We start from the raw sequence: 21,107 nt of genomic DNA on the forward strand, positions 1-21,107 counted from the left end.
TGGTTAAACAATCCTAACTCAAACAGTTAAGACTAAAAAGAACAAATTACTGTGTTGGAACAACGATCATGGCGTCCTAACTTTCTTTTACTTTATTGGACGGATAAAAGAACAAATTATGGATTACATTATGTTAATATCTAGACATGCCAGCATTGAATGACACATAAATGCATGTACATAGAATATTCTAATATTACTTACAAACTATTGGCATGTTTGTATACTTCCATCTTTATTATCAAATCATGTCACAATCTTTGACCGGCTTCCTTTTTTAGGCCGAGATGACATCCCAATGGAATCAACACAAAACTCATCAGCCTGTAAGGAAGTTGCAAAACTTTGTTGGACCGGCCAATCAAGGCTACCACGCGTCGAGATGGCCAACAATGCTAGCCCAGAGGAGGCCAGCTTTATGAAGCCAACGGAAACCTTCATATCTTGAAGATCTTAATGTTTGATCAAACGTAGCTCCCATTTTCCCTCGCCATCAATTAGCCGCAACTCCATAGAATGGAATGGTATAAGAGCGGGTCTCTGACATAATAGTCGTTTGTGAGGAGGTGAGAAAGCAGTAAATAAACAATTCAAATCTAAGATACCTCGGCAAAATTACATTTCACTATTAAACTCAAGTTTAAAAGAGCATCCTAGATTTCCAGATGAGCCTGAGCTAACCTACATTTGCTTACTTCTAACTTGTTATGCATGTAACTCTAGTTTTTAGGGTGGCGAAAATGAGACTTCAGGTCTTTTTAAGAATAATAGTTGGCCTAGATTTGAAGAAAAAACAAACCAGAGGAAGAAAAATACAGCAGTTGCACTTACTTGTGAAGAGGTAACAACGGTAATGCCCATATCAGTTGCTACCCTGTATAGGTGTTCTTCAACATCAATACTGGTGGCGCTGCAATAAGAAAAGAACATATCATTAGTCTAGCATTAGGCCTTTTCTTGTCAGAGAACAAAAGGGGTATTTGTGAGGCGTACTTTGTGCACTCGTCGAGGATGCCAAATTTAGGATTGTGAAAGAACAAGCGAGCCTGGACGAACAGAATCAGGGGACCAAATAAGAAATGATTACAAAAACAAATGATTAAGCTTTCAAGTCTTGGTAAAACAAATGAGAAGAATTTTCACTTGATAATAAGAATTACCATGCCCAGCCTTTGTTGTTCTCCAAGAGATAGTATGTCTTCCCAATTAAGATCCGCATCCCAGCCTCCCTCCTCCCTTTCGAGAAGGTAAACTAATCTAACATTCTCGAGAATAGATCTCAGTCGCGCATTCAACACATCTGTTCCATCTTCAGACTTTTCACCTACAATACACCATCAGTCCCTCAGAAGAAAGCATGAAGTGAAACAAATACAGAAAATAAAGGTCAAATGTTTTCCAGATATTACAGTATAGGAGATCAATATGTTTGAATAAATCGTTCTACACGGATAAAGTTGAGCAAAACAACAGCTTTTCACCTTCAGTGCTCTGTTTTAATTACCTCTTTGAGACATTTGCAATGCCTTCAGCACTGCTTCCTCATAAGAGAGCGGGTAAATTATTTGGTCCCTTAAAGTTCCCAAGCAGGTGTATGGCCGTTGAGGAACATAGAATACACCACAACTTGAGCCATTCCTTTCATTCACGCTTTGGCGAGGTTTAGTCAGTTTTCCACTGACAACTGGCCATAGCCCACGAAGAACTCTGAAAACAGAACTTTTCCCACTACCATTCGGACCTAAGAGATTCAATTAAATCAGTTATTAAATCAGATCATAACAAGAGAAGGAATCCAAACTCCAGCAGAGAATGAAATAATACTATTCACTAACCAGTAAGAAGAAGGCTTTTTCCTGGCGTTATATCACATGTCAACTTCCTAGCCAGCAATTTCTGGCCGGGAGTTATTATATCAACCTCAGAGAAAGATATCTCATCTTCGACAGTTGCCTCACTCATCTCTAACGATGATGCAGTATTCGGTAGAGAAACCTCTGTATCACAAAGCATTAATAACGTGAGTTCAAAAGAAGAAAGCAGAGACATGAGTTCAATGAGTACGTGACTATCCATGATTACCACTTCCATTAACCAAACCAAAACATCTGTAACACTTGCAGAAAAATGCTTCTGTCTAAATAGTCCATGCTTGTTAACAACTAAATTAAGTGATTACAGAAAAGTGCATGCTTGTTAACAACTAACATAAACAGGAAATTTTCTTTAAATTACCTTTTTGAGAAGCCTCAAGTAGCTCTTCAAGCTCGAAGATTCGATTGATACCACCAGAAAGTTCAACAAATTTCCTATTCAACTCTAGGATGTCACCAAAAGCTAGGAAGCTCTGTGACACTACAGAAGCTAGGAACCGCAAAGCATGTGCCAACTCACCTGTGCGCAATTACGCATGTTGAGGAGCTCAAAACAACTTACTTAAAAATCAACAATATTTTCAATACTCACTATACCTTGTGTAGATGTCAATGCCCTATCTCCTTTGTGGTCCATGGCATACAACAAACTCAAACCCCAGGTGACGTTGTGTGGCAGCTGCTTTGTGACAAAATCATCTAGTATACCAAAGAGCCACTTCTTCTTCAGAAGTAGCTTAGAGTGATTAAGAAGGTCCCTGAATTTTGCATTTACCATCTGTTCCAGGTGTCAATTATCAAATGATTCAGATATGCAATAACTAGTATGAACAAAAATAGACTGACCAAGGAAGTTAGGAAACATACAATGAGAAAGAACAGTTTAATACTCAAAGATTTCTAGTGGGTAGTTACAACAAGACATTCATATACAATAAAGCTTCCCACAACTAATCATGCTAGATGGAACCAGAAAGAAAATAATAACAAGGCTGGCTAAATGCAAAACAAACACGCCATAAAGTTTATAAAGCAGTACATAAGCAGTCAATTACTCAAGTTAACAGACCTCATATTAACAAACAGAAAAGATAAAGGAATGCCCCCTTCAGACTAGTACACATGGTATGACCCTTAGGGCCAGATATTTTTAAAGTGCAAGTCAACTAATTATTGCAGAAATCTAAAAGACAACTACAGAAGGGGCTTATGAGAACAGGTGATAGTTAGAAATCTGACCACAGCGCATGAAACTTTAAGTCATTACATGATATTTGTTCAAATATTAAGAATCTAAACTGTTTTCAGTTATGTTGATCTTTGGAAGCCAGTTTTAACTTTCAGATTGCACAAAATGCTATTTCAGAAGCAACCGCAGTGGAGAATAATGTTAATATCTAATTTCTATTGGACGGTATTTTAAGATAATTGCGGCAAGCAAAATCAACTGAAGGAGACACTGATGACGGATCTGAATTCAAGTCCATCACAGCACGGAATTTCATATAGTATGGTGTATGAAACAAAACTCAAGGTGAAAATGGTGTGTGTACTTTCAAAACATGTGCAGACGCTAAATTCTTCGTGATGGACTACAACAGTAAAAGTATCTTACAGCTTTTTCTCGAGAACCACCACCAAAGAATGCAACAGATTCAGCATGCGTACGGAGTCTTGAATGCATGAACCTGATAATGAAAAATGGAACTGATTTTAGGCAGTGCATCTCTTAAGTGGTCATAATTCAGAAAAATGATTTCAGAACCATGTGGTTTGATGATATTTTCAGATGATAAGAAAAAAGATGCGTAGAATAAACCTGAAGGTTCCTTCAAGTTGTTGCTCTCGACTTGCTAAGTCACCGAATTCAGGTGTTACACTCCTCAGAAAACCCAGACCAAGTAACATGTAAGCGTATAGTATAGCAACTCCTCTTTGGCCAGTTAACAATTTCATTCTCCAAGTAAACCTGAAAATATCCATTACCAAAATGAAGGAAGAATGTAAAGTTGGGATCTCTATTAAAATCTTGAAAAATTATAAGATCAGTATTTAAATAACATTAATATCAGCATAATGCACTTACCAGAGTATATCAACAGAAGGCTTCACCATTCCAGTGACAAGACTTGCTAAATCAGAAGTTAACTTTTCCACATCATGTGTTATTCTCTGATCTGCATCAACATTTTCTCCTGACATATTGAATACCTGGAGAGAAAAAAAAAATGCCATTTACCAAATATTTGGAACCAGGAGTTGTTTGACGACCACGACGAATAGGTTTACATTGAAGTCCACCTCACGAGTTTGTATGCAAGAAACTCTAAGATTTGGCTCAATATCCTAAATTCTATCCAATCATTGCATGTTAATACTTGATACAGATCAAAAGAATATATAGATAGACCAGAATTTAATATATACTGTATTTGCAATAGTTTTTATAGCATTAAAATTTTAAAATTAAATGACTTTGTGACATCTCATATGTTTGAACTATCCAAGAATCTTGATCAATTACCTTGTAAAAAGCATTCTTTCTCAAATAGTTTTTCAGCAAATGTTGGGTCAAACGAATTCTCCACCCAAGAGCCAGTCTGGCTGTCAAGTACCTGAATAAATAATAGAATAGTTTCACTCTCAAAAAACACAGAACGAATAACATCTAATAAAGCCCAGATGCATGTGGTTTCACTTCAGGTACGTGAATGACGACCTAAGGCAGAACGCCAGACACTTATCCCTCTTCCCATTGTAATAACCAATATTACAAATCCACTATTCCACGTACATAAACAACTCTGCTAGATGCCTAAAACATGACACCCATGAAACTAAGCATGCTAGTACTGTTATTTAAGCAAAACAGTGTTCAAAAACTGAAATTTCCATATTATAAATATTTTCCCTCATTTTTCATGTTGTTCCTGGAGGATTTTATTGTTAGGGATCTCCAAGAAGGTTTAGATCTCCTGAATTACCTCAAGGAAGGAGCAACTACAGAAGATGCCGCACTCTGAAGAACACTGATGCCAGTTAATCGAATAAAGGCTGCCTTATCCTGTTCAAGAACGTATTTTACACTGGTTCCTGTAAAATCAGAAGTGATGGAAACTAATTAAGGAACCAAAAAGAATATAATGCACTTTCACTAGTAGATCAGACCAACAATAATAAGCTCTGGACTACCGTTCAAGGAAGCGATTCGGTCTGAAATCCATGTCCTCGATATAACAAGTAAAGCTACCGCAAAAAGTTGAGCCCCCTGTTTATCAAGCAATGCAGGTACCTAGAATGATGCAGAGTAAAGAAAACCAGAGCCACGTCATACCACATCCAGTCAATATAATACTATGGTAAACTACACCGAGTTTTTAAATTTAAAGACAGACAAGTTACAGCAGTAAATAAAGACTGTTAATACAAAAAACATGTGTGCACTGGTTAAATTTATGGCATGAGAACACAGACCACTCATGTACCATCTCATGCCAGGTCTTTTACAATACATGCATTCAAATACTATAATGCAGTTGAATTATTACAATAAAGCAGCAAATCAACAGCAAAAGAGAAACCCAGGCAGAAGGAGTAGCAGTAGTTATACACTTAAATGATAATAACGCAACAAAAGAAGAAAAGGATGAAGAAGCAGAAGTGTGAACCTGTTTTAGTAGGTACATGCCTATGCTGCATATATTATTGCATATTTATTTCTAATAAAGAAGAAAGGTGGTATGATTCTTCAAGACTCACAGATGAACCCAAACCAAAAAGATTTGATGCCCACTTAACTTTAGGTAAGCTGGTATTATCTGGAGCAGTCCTATGTTAATCCCAATACGTATTTAGGTATTGTTTTATGGATAAACTCAAAAACTAAGATGGATCAATAAAGCATACTAAATGACTCTAACCTTCAACGAATAGCAACCAAAAGTTATGGGAAAGATTCAGATCTTTACCAATATTTTAAACATTGCAGCAACTCTTAATGGCAGTACCCTTGGAGTGTTTTTCATTTGGGGGACCACGGGCAAAGGAACCTCATGATCAACAACAGGAGATTTTCTCAATACCTCTGGAACATAGGATTGTGCCTTGGTACCTGTAAATGCAGTATCCTGGTAAAAACAGGAACCACAAAAACAGCCAGGAAGAGAACTAACAATGTCAGTGCAAGTAATACATTATCAATTACATGCTCAGAAGAAATGTGACCTCTTAAGACCTTTTTAGTGGGAGCAAAGGCTCGTTGAACAGTCATGGCATCACTTTGTCGGTGCTTATCAGATGACTTTATCATATTGCTCTCAACTTCATTAATCTCCAAAGATTCATCATCCCTATAGTCGTAAAAGTAGTTTAGAATTGAAAGTTCATGAACGCTATGAAGAACAGATGCGAGAACCCAGAAATCAAACCTCTTATGGTGAACTCTCCAGCCCCCTTCCCCATCCAGAGACAAAACAATATCATGAAAAGCAACGAGTGCAGGACGGTGTGATATAGTTATGCATGATGTCCCCATAGCCCGAACTTTAGCACAGAAACGTTCTTCCATGTCAGTAGTAACAGCACTTGTGCATTCATCGAGAATAGCAAACTTGGGTTTATGGTAAAATAGCCTGGCCATCCCTAATCTTTGCTGCTCACCTAGAGAGAGTTCATCACCCCAGTTTATCTCCTCTTCGGGAGGATAACGATCTAACAAATACTCAAGGTCAACCTAGCAAAGAAAAAATAATTCAAGACGATCTCAACTGGAGTTACTTTAGGATAAGATAGCATGTCAAAAGGAGAGTCCTATATACACAGTGTGCATGTACACAGGCGCGCGCGCATGTGTGCGTGCGTGTGTGTGTGTGTGTGTGTGTGTGTGTGTGTGAGAGAGAGAGAGAGAGAGTACATTTTTCAAAAGCTCTGCCATCTCGCTACGAGTGAGTAGTTCAATCCCTTCACTTGCTGTAAGAGGATAAATTAGCTGATCTCGGAGTGTTCCTACAGCTGTATACGGTCTTTGTGGCACATAAAAAATCTCCTTATTAAGATCAGATCCAACACCAGGCTTTACAATGTAACCAGATACTAGTGGCCACAGTCCTCCTAAAACTCGGAAAAGGGAACTTTTCCCGCTGCCATTTGGACCTTCACAAAAAAGACAGGCGCATAAGTTCGCAGTGCAAAAACATGACGAGCAAACACAAACTTAATAATTCAAATTCAAGGCAAGAATAAATGCTGGTCAGAAAACATATACACCCATAATTATGGTACCATGAACTTTCAGATGCAAAAGCCTTGTGATCCATGGATTAGTACAACTCAAATAGCTAAAATAACAGTTTACCAAGTCACTGGACGACTTCAATATGACCTATATTTTCTACCGCGGGAATGACCAAATTAGAAGATAAATCAAGCTTAATATCTTTCCTTTAGCATATCACAACATATAAGGGAAAGTTTTAGATATACCTAGGAGAATCTTAATAGTTAGTTCTTCTCCAACATTGAGAAAATAGTAAGCTTTCTCTAAGTTCTATAGTAATAGTAAAGTCATACGAGGAACAACTATGAAAAAAAAAAAAAAAAAACGACCCAAAACATAAATAGATACTAAATTACTGATACCAATCAAATTTTATTTAAGAGATATAATAAAACACAAACAATTGAAATCCTAACTGCAAAATAAAATATTACCTGTAATTAAAAGGTTAGATCCTGATTCAACCCTAAGCGTTAAATCATCCACGAGTACATTGCCCGTCGGTGTAACTACCTGAAAGCAGCTTCTTTATAATCAGAACAATGAAATAATACAAAATAGTGATGTAACAAAGTGAGGCGCACATTGCAGAATACTACAATTACCTTGACGCCGGAGAACTCAATGTAATTAGCCTCGCAAATATAATTCCTGCTTCCATTTCTTTGAATAACACTTTTATTGTCATGTGCACTTAACTCCCTCGAGACAACCATTAGTTCATGAATGCGGTCAGCATAACCACTGAAAATACAAAAGACAAAAAAAATATATTACATCTGACAAATTATTTTATTATTATTTACCATCCTGTAGCATTAAAACACCTGCCTGGTTCAAGCGTCATAACACCTAAATCTGTGAAAGGCTAAATGCACCAACAATAAATAGGTCAATGAAATCACCTTAACCGGTTCAGCCGTCTTGAACTTATAGAAAGAGTCCCAAGGGACTGAAATAAAGATATTATAACACTTGTATGATATCTTAGGTTGCTCAACATCTCAGCTCTTCCCAAGGTGGAAGTGTCAGGTCTGAGATCCCCAGAAAAGAAAGGCTCAATAATAAGCACAACTGCTACTGTAGCACCAAGATACTTCAACAGAAAATCTTGAATCATTCCAAACCACCAATGATCATGAAGAACAAGTTTCATGTGCTTGACAAGGTTTTTGAACTTCTGCTGAATATGTGATTCTTCTCTGTTTTCTCCTCCATAAAATGCAATACTTTCTGCATGGGTCCTTAACCTTGAATGGAGCTGTCGATAGTCCCCTTCCAATTGTTGCTCTTTGGACATCAATTTCCCAAATGAAGGAGAGATATTTACAATCAACCCCCCTACCCCTGTTACATAAGCCTGAGAAAGTGACAAAGAATGTCAGCTGACAAAAAAAATTCATATTCCATCTAAGAATGATAAAAAAAAGACGGAAAAAGGAGTAACTGGAAAAGATGACCACAGCCGCAGCAACTTCACAGAAATGTAGTAAAGATTAAGAAATCCAGGGGAGACGAATTACCAATATCCAGAGAATGTATTTGGGGCTTGCGTAAGAACAAAGACGCCAACTATAAAGAAGACCATCAGTGACTGCTATAAGATCTTCATGTACAAGGTCACTTAATTCTGAACAGAACCTAGGTATGTCGCTAGCTATTCTTTGTTCAGGGTTTGTTATCCGTCCATCAACATGAGATATTTTGTAGTATGCCATATTCTGAAACCAAAGCAATGTTGGTGTAAGCAATATAAATCAATGCGAAGCATATATGAAGAACTGATATCATAACCCCTCTACGATGCTACACATCAACTAATTAAATATATGGTTACAATCTCATAGCTGTTCAACAGATACAACTTGAGTTCACTTCCACAACCAAAAACATAAGCCGCTCATTCTTCAGGAAAGGCCAAACCATCTGATAACAAGAAGTGTATAACTGATAACAGATGAAGGCAAGCAAGGAAAACATAATGTGCATCCAGTACCTCAAAATAATGTGCATGAGTAATTTCAGTCAATATTTTTCTGAACGTCAGACTTAGGCTTCCTGTTATGTATTTTGAAGTTGAAAGCAAGGCTGATTGAAGAAAACACAACAGAAGGTTTTCAAGAATCAGACGCAAAAATGCCGGTATACGTCGAAGAAAAGCGGCACGAAATAGGAACCCTTGCACTTTCGCAAGTCTGTTGCTCAAAGTTGTTCGCAAGGCCTGCAAAAGCATTAGATCAGTTTAAAGATTAAAATAAATAAATAAAGACTATCGAGTATAAAGCAATATGACGCACATCAACAGTTTTGTGGTGCCCTAACAAACATGGTCGAGCAGAATTTGTTACCTAGAATGATATCAGCATATGAGTAACATCTTACCCAACATGTGAAGAATTTCCTAGACAGGAACATTTCAGGGTCTCCATGTATAAATTCATAAACTCTTTCTCTTTTCTTTTTTCTTTTCTTATTTAACGATTCAAATGACCTCTTAAACTAGCACTAAACCAAATTTCACAGTCTGTATGGAATTATATCAACCTGACCCACAGGATTTAGAAAAAATTTACTTTACTTGGTACAAATTGTATCCATCCGATGATGACGGAAACATTTCCACTGATGTATTATTCATGCACTATTTGCACTTACCGATATTTATACTCTTACGATAATCAACTGACAGAAACAGTCTGTGCAATTGAGATGATAATCCTTGATACTGATGTATTTAAGAATCCCACAGATTTTATTTACTTCACTAAGAAAGAAAGGGCCTTTGTGCTTAATCAAACATGCGGAATTCAATCCTCTTTCGTGAAGGAGTCAGCGAAGGAAGTGTAATAACTAATAAGCCAATCGAACACATGCATAAAGTATTTGCCAGATTCTGCTTAAAGAGTACAAGTTACAAAATACTCTTGCATATGCGCAAACATTAAAGTAGATAGAGATATTGATATAGTGGATACTAGGAAATAGATTAAATGATAAGTTCAAGTATGCAGTCACTTAGCTTACCACAATAGCAACTAGAGTAAGAAGATCCTTCGCACCCAATTTGCCCATATGAGACAGTAGGATAGCTGCTAGTACTTTGAGAGATCTCAATCTCCCTTTTTTTACTGTTTTTTTAACAACTTTACCGTTCTGATCAACTTCATTTGATCTTTTCTTATCAACAACCGTTTTGGTGGTAATACGACTTCGTGATTGCATGTACACAGCTGTTCCACCAACAACTAATACACTCGTAGCTATAGCCAGGATTTTCCTGATTCGAGAGCAACAAACAGGTTGTTAAGGATAAGCAATATACTGTCCATGAAAGGGTATCAAACGTATGATCTATTACGTTGACAGGATATTTCATAGTTCAGATAATCAAATGTTTTGATGTTGTTACTAGGATGATAAGGTGTACATTTTAATTTCAGCAGCATGGACTTGAAATGGACTGAAGATATTTTACACATCAATTTTCGGGGATAGAGATGTATAAATTTTCTGAGTTAATATTCCTCATAACTAAAACATGAAACATGTGATAATTTTAAGATTCATCGTTGAGCACTTCTTTTTGTCATGGATATAAAAGCAAGAACATCAAAACTAGTGATACCTTCTTGAAGCCAAAAGATTCCGACCATGCTCAGTTAACTTCAATAACTGAAGAGAAGGCATTTTCTAAGATGGCTCTTTTCCAACAAGGAGATGTCAGCAGATGGAAAAGACTATCTTTGCAAATTAAAGAAGCAGAGAATTTGACATGCTAAAATATAACCTTGTAACGCCATTCTTCCAGTATAACCTACAGCATAATGACGGGAATTATTAGTTGTTTGAGTCTTTCATAAACCAAAACATCAAGCATGATATATCATATTGAACACATAACCATTCGCGAGGAGAGTTGAACTTGTTGTGGTATCTAGAAAAGATTCCAGAACACACTGGACTAGACGATATGTGCAAAACCTTACTGATTTAGATGGACTAAACGATCCAAACTCATACAGAGAAGTATTAAATTACTTCAATTTAAGCAACTCCACAAACAGTAACTTAATTTCCAAACAAAACCCTTAACTAGTCTTAAGAATAGCAGTGATTAGCCACCAAAAAGTGAAGAAGTGAGCTCCTAATAGGCGCCCTATATAATTTCCCATTAGTAAATCACAGAATCCTTAGTGCAACACATGAGCTATTAAGTACCCAAAAAGCAAAGAACTGAAACTAAAAGACCAGAAAAAGGTATGTTTAACTCCAGTGAATTTTGAGAAACTAATACTTTTGAACCTAGATCACACTTGGGGTTTTCTTGAATGTTCTTTCCCTAGCTATCTTTATCACAAAAGCTCGTTTACCTTCCTATGAGGGAACACCAAGAAAACTATGTGTGTTGAAAAAGTCCTTTCTCTAGTTTTCTTCATTGACCATAATACCACTATGATAAAATCAGTTAATTAGTCTAACAATGAGAAATTATCTTTAGATCTTTCAGAACAATTCGCAGTACTACATGTTGTTATTCTTCCCAAAAATGCAGTGAAATGCTACTTAAGACTTCCATTTTCATTTGGGATCTCATCACAATTCCAGGAATCCAGTATTAAAGCTTAACAAATACAGAAGAGCGTTTAAAATCCAAAAAAAAAAAAAAAAACTAAATCCATGAACAATTCAATAAGAGAATTCAATTTACGAAATACTGAAGAAAATGAAAATTTTACCTGAATAGAGATAAAATTTAATCGCCACAATAAGAAATGAAGTACACCAGAGTCTTCTTCTTCCACTTCAGTTGGATCGACAATTCTCTTCTCTGTATATACCTATCTAATCTACTATATCTATATCTCTATCTTTTGATCAAGAAGAGATCATTAAACTCTCTCTTCTATGATCAAATCGACCATAATATAAATACTAAAAACCCTAATTTTCCATTAAAAACCCTAAGAATTATTTATTAAAATCCCAGAAGAATTTTTTTCACACTGCGTGAGAGAAGTGATGAAGGAGAAAGAGAGAGATAAACAGATTTTGGTGAGAGTCCCGGAAAAATCAGAAAAGGGTGGGTGATGTCATGAAGACTCTCAGCAAGTCAGGTCTATTGAATTGATAATATTCCGGAGTCCCAGAAATGCATCGTGGCAATCTAGATTTCCATCTTATTATGGTACTACCAGTACCCGTATACCAACCGTAAGTCAGTCAGGTTTTAAATCGGCTTTTTAACTTATGGTCCGTACGTCTCGGTAGGGGTAGCTCATGTTTGGGATCCAAATTGTTTCGTCTCCATCTTACTTGAGTTTTGTGTTTTTAAGTTTTCTAGTTTTGGAAATTAAATAGACTTTTACGCCAATAATTGCACAAAGAGCTCCAATCATTTTCAAATTATGGGACGCTAGATATTTACATCCACTCTATCCGGGCAAATTTTATACTCTCAAGTCTTAACTAACAAATTTTATACTCCAATCATTTAGTTTTGCCGACACATGCTCGAAATTAGTAGAGCATATTTACTAATTTTCATAAAAACATAGTTTTTTCATGGGAAATTTTCATGGCCCCTTAAGTTAATCCAGAGTTTGGATACAAATATGCTTCTAACCTCTGCTGGCTTCACAAAAAAGCTGACTTCCGTTCTGAAAAATTATTGTCAAACGGACTTCCGACTTTAGCTTCTGAGTGTACATCCCTATAAAAGTAGAACTGACAACAGTAAAAGAGGTTGAGAGAACACCACTGGACATGCTTTACCACTCTACTGACAATACACCAATACAAGTAGAAGCTCAAATTAAATGGTAGTTGAAAACCGACGACTAGCTTGCCCCAGTTTTGATTTTCCAGAGATTCCACATTCACATAAATTCGGGCATAGAAGCCGAAACAGAGTGTGTTCTTTTACCGTAAGGCCACAAAACTTGTGAGTTTCAACTCAAGTATAAGAAGTGGAAGGTTCATTTATCATCCTTCTTGCTTGCAGCACGAGTAGTAGCATCATCTTCAGGTTGAGGGAGTTGTAAACCCATGAGACCAAGCAAGTTGGAAGCAGGTCCAGGAAGACCTTGTTGAGAAGAGAAAGAATCAAGGAGACTCTTCACTAGATTTACATCAACATCAACTGGTGTCAACTCCTCATCCTCCACTTCCATTTCCACATTTGACGATGATGATCCCTGCAATCCCCAAGCAATAGAAACAAGGTGGCGCATTAGTACGTTGTTCAAGTAGCCAACAGGCCATATAGGAAATTGTTCTGTAGAATCTCACAATGAAGGTCAAAACTCAAAAATTTGACATGCTGATATATATATGGCACCAAAACTGAAATCAACAATCTGAACTACTACAGGAAGATGGCAAAAAACAAACCTCATTAGTAGTTTTAGATGGTTGTGCATTTGCACGGACAAAACTTTTCTTCAGAGTAGTAGACTTTAGTTCCTCATTTAGGGCATCAGAGTAAGTGCCCATAAAAGTATTCCCTGTATCGTCACCTTCTGAAAGATCATTGTCATCTTCTGATTCATCTGCGATTTAACAATTTCATAACTAGTCAACAATTTGTGTAATAGGGGTACTGAGTACCAGGTTCAAAGTTCAAATCCTAATGAAACTATGAAGAAGAAACAGTGCCCTTCCAACATTTTGCTCAAGCTTTAGCAATAAAAATAGAAATATTTACCAAACTCCATATCTGAAGAAGATCCTTCCTCAATATCAGCATCATCACGACCGCCAAATCTACCCATTACAGATTCAATGTCTTTCGTAAAGCGTTCTACATCCAGATCCACCATATCTGAGTTCCTTCAAGGATGATAACGAGGGTAATTTGTTAGTGCTACATTGTGTTTAGCAGCCAGCGTGCTAACTGGATAGGTAAATACAGGCCATAATTACATGGGACATGTAGAATCACAAACTGTAACTAGAAGTAGCAGGAAAGGAATGACCCACAACAAATAGAAAGCTCGTCCAATTTAAAAGACATGATACAGGTGTTCATGGCATTACGCAAAACATACGTATAGTTTAAATAATGATGCTACGGCAATTTACAGTGAAAAAGACATTATAGGTGATACTGCAACAAGATGTATAGGTACATACCTGTTTGTAGGGACCTCTGCACCCTCATAGCTCGAAACCTTTTGGACAAATGATTGCATTGAATTTACAATATCACCAAGATCAGAGTCATTTCCGGCACTTCCAGCAGAACGATCCGCATCCTTCTTTTCTTTTGCCTTTTGACTCTTTTTTTGCTTTAACTCGTAGAGTTCCAACTCTTTCTCTCTCTCTACCATGGCCAATTTTAACTCATCTTCACCATCATAAAGCCAAGCATCGTTATCTGAAGGAGGAAGATCAAGACCCTTGAATTCTTCAGAGGAGTAGGGCAAAGCAAAGATTTCGTCAATACGACTAACCGGAGCACTCATCATTTCACTGAAACAAAACATTCAAACATTCAACATGATGAGCATGGAAACTACTAGCAATTGAATACAATTTACAGCACAAAACGAACCGAATTGAGTATGCAAACTGGAAGCTGTTTATATGAAAATAACAATACCTTGCCCGGGAAAAAGAAGAACTATTTCTATAATATTCTTGAACATTTTCCATGAGTCGACGATATTCTTTTGATCCAGGAAGTAGCTCTTTAAAATACCCACTACTCTCGAAGGTCTCTTTGAAAGCTTCCCAAGTACTAGTTCCCTTACCATCCAAATTTTCATGGCGTCTTTGTTGATACATCATTTCAAACCCACATGCTATTTTCATACCCAACTCAGCCTCAACATAAACAGAAGCATCATTCCTAGACGGCATTGGATAACATTTGGGTGCTTGAAAAGTTTGTTGAACTAATTGTGCATACATTGCCCTTGACATTCTAATAGAAACCCTAACAATCTCTTCACTAGTTCCGGCACTTACAAATTTCTCCATTTTAGCAGCATATTTCATTGAATCAACATCTCTATCATAAAAACTCTCTACCGCTAGCGAAATCAAACAAGGTTCATATTTCAAAACCTTGGCTATAGAAACAGGAACCCTAACCCTAACTTGATGCATATTCAACCTAGCTCTATTAGGATACTCTAAAATTCTATTCCTTATCGCTAATTGAATTGGTTCTGGCGCCCTAACTTGTTTATCATCATGTAATCCTCCTATATAGTGTAATGCATCAATCAATTTGGGGTTTGAAGGAAAAGTCTGTTTGGGTATAATATGAAGCTCACCTCTTCTGATAAAAACTCGATTCTTGCTTGTTTCAGGGTTTAACCAATTAGGCAGATGAAACGCAGCTTCAATTAGAAGAAATTCTCCGTCAGTATCCCAAACTTGAATAGATAGTTGAGGGATTTTTCTTGAAATTTCAAAGAGAAGAAATACAATAAACCATTCATCTTCAAGATTATCACCGTACTTGGTTTTTCCATGAAAGTAAGGAGGAGTTTCAGAAGGGTTTTTAGGGTTTGAGAGATTAAGAGTGAAAGGTGCGTGTTGCCAGATATAGTCAGTGGTGTAAGGAGAAACTATTTCGAGTATTTGAAGATGAAGAGAGTGAATTGAAGAAGATAGTAAGAATTCATCATCAGGGTTTAGGGTTTTAGAAGAAGAGGACTCATCGGGATAAATTGCGTAAAAAACCGTATCCTCTGGGATCCGAGAAGTGGAAGTTGAAGAATTCATGGGTTTTTCAGTTTCTCTTGGAAACCTTGATGGAATAACAACGCGTTTGGTCTATAATTATTATTTTCACCTCTTAGAGCGTCCACAATGGTGCTATCAAAACCAAAGATCAAAGATCAAAAACCATGATCAAATTTGAGTTTAGTCAGTAGTGTGACGCAACGATAAACGAGGATATTTAGTCGAGCGAAGATATAATCAACGTCTGACAGTGGAGCGTTGATATAGTAAACGCCGGTTTGGGGCGTTGATATAGTAAACGCCAACAAACGTTTTATGTGGTGCGTTTATATAGTTTACGCCTGGAATAGGGGCGTTGATATAATCCACGCCGGATGGGGCGTTTATATAATGCACACCGGGACAGGGGCGTTGATATAATCTCCGCACTCCCATATATCGTTTTGCAGTTAGTCAAAATTGTTAAAAGTTAAATCGAATCAACACCAGCAAGTTAGTAATTGGCTAGTCTGTACTTTAACTACTAGTGGAGCTATTGTATACAGTGATACAATTGTACGGGTTTTACTACTTCTAAACTAGACGTGGTATATACTAAAGTCAATTAACTACTAACTAGCTATATTATTTAGCTTGAGCACATGTATAAAGCATTAACAAAAATGTACTTAATGGAACATTTTTGTCGACTATTTTTATCAGTTCAAAAACATGGTAACAAACATAGACGATAAGGTATAATGTTCGCCCGGTGTAGGGCGTAAGGTTTATGTACGCATGAATGGGGCGTTTATATAATGCATGCCTTAATGGGACGAACATTATACTCACGTCTGTTATCAGGCGGACATTATACTAACGCCCGATCGGGCGTACATTATAGGTTCGCCTAGCTACGGCGTATATTATACAACCGCCTGATCTTGGGACGAGAATTATACCACCGCTTCAGATGAAGCGTGCATTATATAAATGCCTGTTAACGGACGAAGATTATAACTTCGCTCGACCAAATTTGGTTTTGGTCGTTGCTCCAGACCAAATATAGTCTCAAATTTGGGTTTAGTCTGGTATATGATCTTTAGTCTGTTCGACTGTGTCACGTATCTGTTCGATTGAGTTGTAAGATTGGCCAAAAATTATTGCAAATCAAGAAAAAAGTGTAGGAAAAAATGCTAATACTACCTATTTCTCTCTCCTAGTAAGTGCTCGCAGTTCAAGTAGCAGCGAGATTGAAATGCTGAATGATTCAGCGCTCAAAAAATGATCCAAACGCTGAAAAGAGAAAAAGAGAATATCCCAAACATCAGCCCTGAATGAAACAGCACTCCGAGTTTGATATTCTAAGAATCCTTTTCTTATTTTAGGTTAACTTTAAAAAAGAGATATTTTTGAATTTGGAAGAGTCATCCTCCGGGGTGTAGATTTTTCTTTTTGTCCTCCTTAATTTGAGACTGTTGGATTGATTTATTAAACGGGAGAGATGACGTGATATTGACTTCCTAGGAGGACGACATTAAAGTTAACCAAAACCTGATATGTAGGTTCTCTCTCCACATATTGATACGACAACTTAACTTTTTTGAACTTTGACTTTTCTAAAAGTAAATTTTTAAATTAAAAAAATCACGGAGTGGAATGTGAATACTTTATGAGCGCGTAACTGTTCAGCGCTAGGCGCTGTTTGGTCCAGCATTTTGCTGCTAGATTAGCAATACCATAGGGTTTAGGATGTTATCCAGGATGACGTGGACTGCTAATTTAGCTGCTAGATATGGTGTGCTAATTTAGCTGCTAGATATGGTGTGCTAATTTAGCAGTTAGATGAGCAGTCCATGTCAGCTAGGACTACTTTCTAAATCCTATGGGAGTGCTAATCTAGCAGCTAGATTAGCAGTCCACGTCAGCCCAGTGCTGTTTGGTTCAGCGCTTTAAATCTCAGCCGTCAGATTAAAAGATAAATCGTCAGCGCTGAACCATCCAGCGAAAATGTGTCTTTTTTGGCGTTGAACCGCTCAGCGCTACTATCTCACTGCTAGTTCAACTGCGAGTGCTATGTTTTTTGTTTTTTAAATTCAACACTTAACTATTAATCTAGCAGTTCAATCTATCCCATATGACTTAGCATAAATGACAATTGATGTGAGGCTAGTAGCGTCGACCCACTCAGTGAGGCAACCACTAAATTTCTACACAGAAAATTGATACTGAGCAAGAATCTTGTCATTATAATGCTCAATTGTAATGTACTCCGTAAAATTTGGGAATCAAGAGACTGGAAAATAAGAAATCTGGTTCACATTGAACGCAGCCTTTACTACAACTATCAAATTATCTTCATTAATGATAACAGAAGAAGGTTCTTATAGGTTTAATAGTAATCATTAACCTAACAACAACGGTCAGATAGTGCACATATGTCACTATCTGAGCGTCACTACTTACCCTATCAGACCCTAGTTATTACAGCACCAAACAATTAGTTAAAGGAAGCCAGAATGTCCACTACTACAAGAGAACATGACATGGGACTATGACATTGTCGGCCCCTAAAAAATATCCTTGTCCTCAAGGCTAAAGTTACTATAATGAGATCTGGAGTGTAGATGTGTTCCCAGGTTGCATCTTCAGGTGTGGAGTTAGTCCATTGAATCAACACTTGCTTGACCAGTCTCTTTCCCATAAGAATGGTTTGATTCTTCAGCACCTGTTATGATCTCATGATAATTTCACCTGCATGATCCACAATGGGCAAGGTTGGGGAAAGAATATGCGGCTTACCAATATGTTGTTTGAGTTGAGGCACATGGAAGACTGGGTGGGTTCTGGCTTGAGAAGGCAGCTGCAACTTATAGGCTGCTGAGCTAATTTTTTATAAAATTGGAAATGGTCCATAAAACTTGGCTGAGAGCTTAAAGTTTTTTCTCAGTAGAACTGATGCCTGCCTGTAAGGCAGAAGCTTTAAGTAAACCAGGTCACCCACCTCAAAGGTTCTATTCTTTATGGACATGTCAGCATAAAATTTCATCCTCTCTTGAGCTTTGTGCAAGAATTCTTTGAGAATGTCCATCATGGCGTCTCTCTCTTTTAAGTAAGACTCAACTGCAGCTACAGATGTTGTGGCAGCAGAAGGGAATGCCATGTGAGGAGGGAGGTAGTAATAAGCACGAAACTGCAAAGTTCTACTCCCATATTTACATTAGCTAGGACTTGATATTTCGCTAATAACATTGGTTTAAGTCATTTTTAAGAATTACAAGGAATATTGATCACCCGGAAGCTAAATGGTAGAATTGGAAGCTAAATGGCGTTTGCGTCGAAATACAACCATGGCTCACGACGTCAATAAGGCCATGGCTATATATGCCATAACATCGCCAGAAAAGTCATTGAACAAATTATGAAATTGTCCCTGTGTGAAGCAAGCATATGAAGGCACCAGAGGGTAAAAAAAGTGGAGAACGTGTTATCTTCACCATCACATCTTGTTTGTGTGGTGTTCTGGTGTTTGTCGGGTAGTTATGAACAGATTGGATCATGAGGAATTGGGCGAAGTTTCAAGACTGAAACTCAGTCACAGAACGGGATTTGACGGTAACAAGGAAGTGGAAATGGGCAGTTGTTGGTGATGTTTGGTGGTCCGAAATGAGGGTCTGATTTATTAATGGAATTGATTGTGAATTGAGATGGAATTAACTCCATGGAATTGTGATATGAGCTGGAAGCATAACAAATTTAGTTATGTGTTGGCTGGAGTGGATATGTTCTTGAGGGTTAAATACTCGAAGATACTGGTGGTTGTACTACAGGTCTTAGCCGTGACTGCGATTGAAGTTAGGGTTTTCCGGTGTTTTCTGAAGTTGGGTTGAGAGTTGTACAATTGAAGAAGAGTCTGGTGGTGATGGTCATGGCTATAAAGAGGGGGATTTAAGATATGAAAACATGGGTATTGTTTGTGGTTGACAGTAAGAGGTTGTTGTGTGCCATGGAAGCAGTGAAAAGGGTTATTGGCGACTGGTTGTCTTGTGCCAAAAATAAGCGGTATTTTGCATGAATGGAGTGGGCCTGGTTGAACTGTTATGATTAATGGAAGAAGCCAGTGGCATCAATTTGTGATGATTCTGCTGAACATATTCAACTGAAGAAATCAGTGAAGTGAGATGGTTGCAATTTTTGGTAATTGAATTAGTAAAGAAGATGAAGTTCATTGTTTGTGGCTGAAGTTGGAAGAATGGAATTTGTGTCTGTTGATGTCAAAGAAGATATGAAGCAGTTAAACTGAAAAGGTGTTGGTTGATGTGTAGTAGCCGAGATACACATATCAGATGGGTTTGTGGTCGGATACAAGAAGGGGTTATCGTACTTTAATGGTGGACTGAAATTGGAGTTGGGTTCTGGTGGTTGGATTGGGCTTTCGTGGTTGCGGTCGAGTAGGGAGTCTCCTGGAAGTAACTATAAAGAGGCAGCAACACATATGTAAGAGGAAGCGGTGCATAAGGATAAACTAGGGTTTGAGTTATTAATGTGCTTAGTTTATTTCCTTTATCAATTTATATGGTTTTTGAGAAAAATATGATTTGCTAATCTATTGTTAGGGTGAAAGGACGAACTTGTAGGCTAGATTATTTGTATTTATGAGTAAGAGTTTCTTTAAATCAAAACTTTTATTCTTATGTTTGAGTATCTCATTTGTTGATTGTTATTATAAATCTTTTCATGTTTTATGCAAGTATACTACATAGGGAGTTATAGACAATCCCATTGAGACCTGATTCACATAAGATTTATTAACATTCTTCTACTTTGTATGCCAAGCATACACAATGATTAGGGGTTCTACTTTTAGGTCGAGATCAAATAATATTTCGTCGATTATTATGAATATTTCTTAACGATATATCTTCCATGTATTAGTCGTTGTGTGTTTCTGCTTTACATGAGTAATATCGAGACTTTCGTGATAAAACACAAGTAATCATAACTTGCAACAGATTCTCGGATCCTTAACCATTCCTCACCTTGCTTGTCACTTCAATAGTTTCGTTTCAATCCAATTTATTTGCTAGTTTCTTAGTATAAAGTTCTGACATTTTCCTCTTAAATTTATATTGATTAGGAAGTTGATTGTATTAGTTAGAAGTAATTTAGAAACACTCCTCGTAGGAACGAACCGTATTTGATATCGTCTACAATTCAACGTCGTGCACTTCCAGTAAAACAAACTCAGTCTACCGACTCATCAAGTTTTTGGCACCGCTGCCGGG

The 21,107-nt window shown here is 37.3% G+C and overlaps 2 protein-coding genes across 2 annotated transcripts; both read right to left on the reverse strand.

Annotated features, from left to right (window-relative positions):
- Nucleotides 1-35: 35 nt before the first annotated feature.
- LOC113356576 (ABC transporter D family member 1-like) lies at nucleotides 36-12,348 on the reverse strand. The gene is made up of 26 exons (XM_026599747.1): nucleotides 11,886-12,348; nucleotides 10,775-10,963; nucleotides 10,174-10,426; nucleotides 9,146-9,370; nucleotides 8,673-8,870; nucleotides 8,055-8,509; nucleotides 7,755-7,893; nucleotides 7,584-7,662; nucleotides 6,787-7,025; nucleotides 6,302-6,606; nucleotides 6,109-6,223; nucleotides 5,843-6,001; nucleotides 5,067-5,166; nucleotides 4,859-4,967; nucleotides 4,399-4,489; nucleotides 3,961-4,085; nucleotides 3,694-3,843; nucleotides 3,490-3,562; nucleotides 2,472-2,652; nucleotides 2,236-2,394; nucleotides 1,836-1,997; nucleotides 1,505-1,741; nucleotides 1,161-1,324; nucleotides 994-1,046; nucleotides 832-910; nucleotides 36-540 (listed from the first exon to the last, which is right to left on the reverse strand). Exons 2-26 carry the CDS (start codon nucleotides 10,834-10,836, stop codon nucleotides 454-456), a joined length of 3,999 nt encoding a protein of 1,332 aa, XP_026455532.1. The 5' UTR covers nucleotides 10,837-10,963; nucleotides 11,886-12,348; the 3' UTR covers nucleotides 36-453.
- Nucleotides 12,349-12,804: 456 nt separating this feature from the next.
- On the reverse strand, nucleotides 12,805-15,897 carry LOC113356577 (protein ecdysoneless homolog). The gene is made up of 5 exons (XM_026599748.1): nucleotides 14,750-15,897; nucleotides 14,281-14,619; nucleotides 13,853-13,977; nucleotides 13,540-13,697; nucleotides 12,805-13,343 (listed from the first exon to the last, which is right to left on the reverse strand). The coding sequence occupies exons 1-5, from the start codon at nucleotides 15,880-15,882 to the stop codon at nucleotides 13,125-13,127; spliced, it is 1,974 nt and encodes a 657-aa protein (XP_026455533.1). The 5' UTR covers nucleotides 15,883-15,897; the 3' UTR covers nucleotides 12,805-13,124.
- Between the last annotated feature and the right edge of the window lie 5,210 nt (nucleotides 15,898-21,107).

The sequence above is a fragment of the Papaver somniferum genome, chromosome 3, assembly GCF_003573695.1.
Source record: "Papaver somniferum cultivar HN1 chromosome 3, ASM357369v1, whole genome shotgun sequence".
Taxonomy (NCBI): domain Eukaryota; kingdom Viridiplantae; phylum Streptophyta; class Magnoliopsida; order Ranunculales; family Papaveraceae; genus Papaver; species Papaver somniferum.